At 36.5% G+C, this 6,780-nt stretch overlaps 1 protein-coding gene across 1 annotated transcript in view; it reads left to right on the top strand.

The window, feature by feature from the left end:
• The first annotated feature begins 991 nt into the window (after positions 1-991).
• The window catches only part of LOC126469623 (vesicle-trafficking protein SEC22b), a 28,814-nt gene continuing 23,025 nt past the window's right edge, over positions 992-6,780 (top strand). Inside the window, exons 1-2 of the mRNA XM_050096745.1 lie at positions 992-1,259; positions 1,374-1,483. Coding sequence (XP_049952702.1) covers positions 1,185-1,259; positions 1,374-1,483 — 185 coding nt within the window. The 5' untranslated portion in view covers positions 992-1,184. The remainder of the gene's footprint in view (positions 1,260-1,373; positions 1,484-6,780) is intronic.

The following is a 6,780-nucleotide window of genomic DNA, read 5'->3' as shown; positions in this document are numbered from 1 at the left end:
GACAAAACCTGTATGTCTGAGTGCTGTAATGTAATACATTTAGAAGAAAGAACTTATTTTCGTCTTTCCATTTTGCAGCACGTTTCTCCTTCAGTGGCATCGTAATCTGGCTTAGCAACAATTCAAGGGCATCCTTTGTTAAATATCGAGATCCTATTGTCTTCAAAATTGGTTTGTCCTTCTTCTGATAGAGTTTCTGTTGCTTAAAATTGTAGGCAATTTTACTTGTCCCGTAATAATTTTGCATAAGTTTAGCGATCTGCACATTCTGACACTTCAAACTCTTTTACAAGACACGAATAACTGCTCGTAATCCAACCACTTCATCGTCAGGTCTATGTTGACGATTCAGATGAATCTGGCACTGATATATGTAGAATTGAACTGGCTGCATCTGTGCCATATGACTTTAGACAAATTGTCCGTGGCAGTTTCTTCTTCATCGTCAATTGTGGCTAATTTGGGATGTCAAACAGTTTATTATTGTTTGCATTAGTGAACTGGTTTTGTTCGAAGTGTAGTGAACAAAACTTAACATTATTATAAAGGTAAACAGTGTATTTTTTCATAAAATCGGTTCGTCTGTTATGCACTAGCCATTTTCTGCTCCTAAAACGAAACATTAATCATTAATACGCATGTAGTTTGTAAGCGAATCCTGGCGATATTGTATCGCAACAGAGTCTTTAGGAAACCTAAAGAAAAAGACAGATATGGTGTTTCCTTCATGTTGTTGCTGCAATTTCTTGCGTTATAGGCGCTCTCATTTGTAGAAACAATTGTTCTAACCAAAATAAACAAATACTATTCTTGTTCGCTTTCACGGTCTCGCTCAGATCAATAGTTTTGCTGGCCGCTTGGTGCGCTGCTGGCGCAGTTGGCTACAAACTCTAGGTGAAGTGTCGCGACTGTTATATTAGACGGTGGTATGGACTTAAATGTAGATGTGGTCATCGATATATCGCACGAAACTCTTTGTACCATCTCTTCCGTCGTGTAGATACGTCTTTGACAGGAGTGAGCGTGGATATGTTTGTGTGCGAGTGAATGTGTGGTTCCGAGTGACGTGTATATGTTGTGCCTATTCAGGTGAAGGTAGATTTTTAATGATGCATTGTGTTTAATAGCAGCAGTACTCCATACATTCTGTTTTGTGACGTCACCACACATCTACTGTAGACAAAATGGTTTTGATGACGATGATAGCAAGGCTGTCAGATGGTCTACCTCTGTCAGCATCAATGCAAGAAGATGAACAGGTTGGTAGATTGACCTATGATTTTGTGACGTTTCATTAAAATTTATTCACATTTTTCTCATAAAAAGTTCATAATCTTTTACTGGTGACACGGTCTTTTTTGCGCCCTTTTCAGTTTGGGAGAAGCATTCTTGAGTACCAGAACCAAGCGAAATTATTATTCCGCAAGTTAAACAGCCATAGTTTGGAGCGTTGCACGATCGAAACAGGACCATATGTTTTCCAGTAAGTTTTTGTTAATGCATTATTGCAACCATGCGTACATCAAGCTATGTGACAATAGCCATTATTGTACTGTCATTGTTAGAACAATGGTTCATAATACACCGTTTCTCGTATTTAGTCGTATGTCGCACAGGCTAAACTGTAAGCATTTCTGTTTTGCAGTCATGAAACAGTTTTGCACCCATTGTGTTGTCGTAACATTGACTTGTTTCCGGAACTTAATTATGCAGCACCTTTTCCTTTCGTAACTAAGCGGCATTGAGTGTTCTGCTTGTGTGACATAATTATGGCTTCATATTGGAAAGACATCAAATCTTTGTTGTTTGGGTCATTGTCCTAAAAGGGTCACGATCAACTTCACAGTTCTCGGGTAGGTAACAAGCAAATCAAATGTAGAACGGATTCAAGAGACATTAAAAATATGATATTTGCTCTTCATATAGGAAATATCACATGTCAGCTATAAGCAGCTGTGAATGAAGGTAGAGAACAGCTGAATGGCTTTGTTTGTGGGAAGTAGGTACTAATAAACACAAACAGCGATAGTCACAAAATTCTTTTTGAAAGGTGAAATCTACATGATATGTAACACAATAAATATTAGCAGAAATCCCTCCCCCCTACTTCCTTCAACATGTAAGCGGAATTCATGCAATATTCAGCAAAATGTTACAGATTGTTTGCTTTCATTAAAGTTTTTTCAAAACTTCCAGTTGACTACCTTGTTGAATAGTATCATATGTATGCTAAGTTACAATGCAGTCAGATTCCTGTAGTCTTACTTTTGAAAAAGTCTTTAATCCTCCCACTCCACTACATTTGTGTACTAAACATGTGTAATTGTCAGAACATACAAAAAAACCTAATGAAATATTATACAAACTGAAGAGACAATTCCCATTTACAGTGTGTAACATCTTAATTTAAAATCTCCACTAGGAATTACACTGTACTAATGTACTATTGTCCACTGTGTAAAGTTAATATTATTTGCTTCCTCCTGTAGAAGAATTTTGGTTAGATCACTGTATCTATTCAGTAGCAGATGTTTTAGATCCTGTAAAGTGCAGTTGCTGTGATACTCTTCCCTGAGTTGGTGTATTCTATTGTCATATACTGGGGTGTAAATATCAGTTCATAAAGGCCTAAATGTGGTTATCATCTAAAAGCATGCGGAGGGGTTCTTGGGTGTATTAGGGTAGTATTAAAAAGTCTTGTTTGACATGCTCATTAGCCCGCATACCTACTTCACTGTGATGAAAAGGATTCAACATATGTTAAAAAACAAATTCAGAACATCTGGTTGGCATCATGGTTGTTATCCTTGTATTTGATTTTTATGCAGTATCCTTTCTTTGTCACTTTTCTTTTGTAGTGCTTCAGTCTACTGAAAAAAACATCTAAAGATACATCTTGAATGAACATATAAATAGTATTTAAATATATTCAGATTAACAATCATCGAGCTATTGTGGCAGAGTTCTGTTTAACATATGATGGGCGCAGTAGAAAAAACATGTTCGACATTTATTATGTATCATCAGGACTCTCGCTCTCCAGAGCAGTCTCTCTGCAATTGTTGTTCATGTTTTGCTTAGCACATACTTAATGAACAACATTTTGTTAAGAGTGAATTTTTTTTATCCATCCAATGAGCCTGATTTTCATAGTTTCTGTGATTGTCCTAAATTTCTACTAAAACTAACATTTTGGATTAGGCATATAATTGATGCGTATGGACAAACCAAATTACTGGGTGGTTAGATAGTTAGGTAGTTAGCTTCATGCCCCATGAATCATTTTACATGATGGATTGTACTGTTGTGGAGAGAGTCATTTTATATTACAAAGCAAATTAATGTGTACATGTGGTTGCATTTGGAACATTTCTAAGTGTGTTTTTTTTTTCCCAAGAAAAAAGTGTGTACAGATGTTTTGAGTTAGCAAGTCCTAACCACCACCTTTTTCACATTACAGTAACAGAAATTCTTCCCCCAACTAGGAGTAGCTGTCAAGGAGAAACTTTCTCAGTTTGTTTCCAAATTTTACTTTGCTGTCTATGAGACATCTTCTATCTATGGTTTCCAGATAGATGGAAAGCTGTCATGTAAAGCTTGTGTTCAGGATTTTGTTCAAAAACTGATTACTGCTGTATCTACCATTGGAGCAGTGTCTGCAACAAATGATGGTCCAATACAAGAATTAGTCTACTTTGATTTTACTCATTCTCTTAAGACATGCAGCATTATATTCTGGGGTAACTCTTCCCATTCACAAAGGGTATGTCTGCTCAGAAATTGATGTTAATGCATTTTTTTGGGGTTTTGTTGTTAGTTGTTGGTGAAAATGGTGGATTGTGCTTCATGAGATTAGATTTTCGGTATTAGTTATATGGGAAATACAGAAGCGTCCGATCCCGCCCGTCTGCTTTGCCCCATGACGTCACAAATATGGCGGAAACAAAAACAAACACACACACTTTCCACAAGAAGCCTAATGACACCAAAGGGACAAGCGCGGGAAATGGGGTGTTTTGGGTGGGGGGCCAACTAAATATAAACAAATTTAGACGCCTTGCGTAGCTACAACGTGTAAGTGAAGACAGCCATGCATGAATACCCACCCACCTCCCCAGGGCTCGTAATCCCTGCAAGCCATAGAAGATAAAGATGCTTCAGTAGCTGATTAGTGTTTTTTGTCTTTAAAAAAAAAAAAAATCTCACGGGATAGAACGAACAGATCAGAAAGATAAATATAATAAACTAAAACAGAAATTGGAGTCAACATAATTAAAATAAGTAATAAGCGTTTTTTAATTTTAAAAAAATCTCACGAAATATAACGAACAGATCTGAAAAGTAAATAAAATAAGATAAAACAGAACTGGAGACAGCCACACTCAAACCAAACTCCGCGCCGTCATGACGTCACACACAACACCCTTACGTCACGGGTCAAAGCCGACGCGTGGGATCGGACGCTTCTGTCGACCCGTTATATGGCTGAGATTCGGTTTTGTGGTACTGCGGATGTTGTTTTACCTATATAGGTCAAGTGAAGTGTTAACATACTGGGTTTGTAATTGTGTGTGATTTTCTGGTAATGTGGATTTCATATGAGATATATAGGTCAAGGAAAATATCTGGTAGCCTACTGGGTTTCGGAGCTGTGTGTGTGTTCTTGGTATTGTGGACTTCTTTTGCATTATATAGGTCAAGTGAAATTTCTGATATCAGTTTTCTCCAGTGTTGTTTTGTTGATTGCTGGGGATTTTGTTTGCTAGATGTTTCTTCATAAGTATATCTTTTATAAGTCTTCATTATTAGGTTTATCATATATGTAGTTTGTCCCACCAGAAAGCACATAATTCCCACAGTTCTGTTAGTGTCATGTCATTTCTACAGTTAAATATTTTTTGTATTGTTTGTTTGTTTATGTTTGTTCATGTGTGCTATGCGTGATGTAACAGGTCAAAGCCAGCAAGTGGTACTGCAATCTTGGTTCATCCTGTATTTTGCTACATCAATTTTCAATAAGGTGCTATAAGAATTAAAAAATCTTAGCAGTAGCTCTTCTACTATTTATCTTATGTTATGGTGTATGTTATCATCTATGGACACTATTTGCAATGCTCATTTAGCTTTAAGGTACTATTCAAGGAAAATATTATATGATATCCATGTAAATTGCCTATTCCACCTCAGGTGGTCAATGGTGAATAAAGAATCTGAATCCTTCACTTTCCTCATGGCACACTCCTATTCTGTCTGAGACTTGCTGGAATAAATTTTTAGCAAATTTCTTTGTTATATTGTTAATTATGGTAATATATACTTGGCAGTTTGTTGTCCATGTAGCATTTGTGTGAATTTCATTTTATTTACTATAAACCTTTGTGGAGTTAATTTCATGTAGTGGCTTGTTCCATGACCATAGAAATTTGCTCCTCAGTTTCATCTTGTGCAGCTAGACAAGCAAAATAAAAATAAGAAAATCTTCTTTCAACTAAAATCAGTTGTTACCCATAGCAAGTAGCCCCCTATCTGGTTATCTAAGATAGCTCTGTGTGTATTACCACTTACTTTAAAAAGAAGTTTTGGTTTCCTCATCTGCATGTGTATTATTTATTATGCATTCATTATTTTTATGTTTGCTGGGTTCTGCTACCTTACCTACCAGATAATCATGATAAGACAAGGGAATTGTCATAAAAGGATCCTAAGAACATTCTGAAGTCTGTTATAAACTTGAACTGTGGACCAAAATGTCTTACAGTCCCCAGGAGTAGTAACCAGTCTCCTTGTCATGGACTAATTAGTAATGATAAGTAAGAGTGAAGCATAAACTAAAGATGCTGTTTGTGAAAATAGGCATGACAAAAGGGAGAAAAATTTCACTGGTAAATAAGATAAAATTACTTTCAAAGAAATTAAGTATGCATGAATGCCAAATAAAATTTTTTGAAATCCTGGCAGGCTGCAAAAAACTACTTTGAGCTGAATGAGTTCAAAAATTGGATGTCGCCATCCCTGTTCTTGTATGAATTTCTTTAATGTTGGAAAATCTCTTTCAATAAATGTATGATAATCCTCCTCCTCCTCTTATACTCCCCAAAAAATCCTAGTCAGAACTGTAATAAGGTTTCTCCAGTAATGTGTTTCCTAACATTTAATACTGTAGAGAGAGAGAGAGAGAGAGAGAGAGAGAGAGAGAGAGAGACCAACTTGATGACTTGTTGCAGATTTGTTGTTAAAATGATAAACCTAAATAATTTACAAGTAAAGCTAACAAGTCACAAATAGTAGAGGCACTGAATTGTCAGCAGGCACATAAAAAGACTGAGCTCATAGCTAGCTTTCTGACTAATCCCTTTTTGAGCATACCTTAAGAAAAAGTAAACTCAACGTAGTGTTGACCATGCTTATCATGGATGACCACTATGTTGCCTGTTGTGCAGTGCATAATTTCAATGCTAAAAACTTATACTACCATGGCATTCCTCCCCTTTGCCAGATCTTGAAGTGACAGGCAAGTGACAAGACAGAGATTCAAGCAATTTGCACAGTTCCTTTCTTGTACCACAATTGATGGACTGTACTTTGTAGAAACGTAGAAGATAAACTCAGAAAGGTTAATCTGTAGGAAAGAGAGAGAGAGAGAGAAATGGATCTGCATTAAGAAAAACTCTGAGGAAATTCGGGTAACTTTTGAGGAGTTTATGTTTCTTGCATACAGGAAGTGTGTAAGGACAACCAGATCAACACAAGTGTTTGTCAGGAACACACTATCCGAAAAAG

The sequence above is a fragment of the Schistocerca serialis genome, chromosome 3 (assembly GCF_023864345.2).
Source record: "Schistocerca serialis cubense isolate TAMUIC-IGC-003099 chromosome 3, iqSchSeri2.2, whole genome shotgun sequence".
NCBI classification, from domain to species: domain Eukaryota; kingdom Metazoa; phylum Arthropoda; class Insecta; order Orthoptera; family Acrididae; genus Schistocerca; species Schistocerca serialis.
The sequence above is the reverse complement of the archived record's forward strand: the minus strand, read 5'-3'. Positions and strand labels throughout refer to the sequence as shown.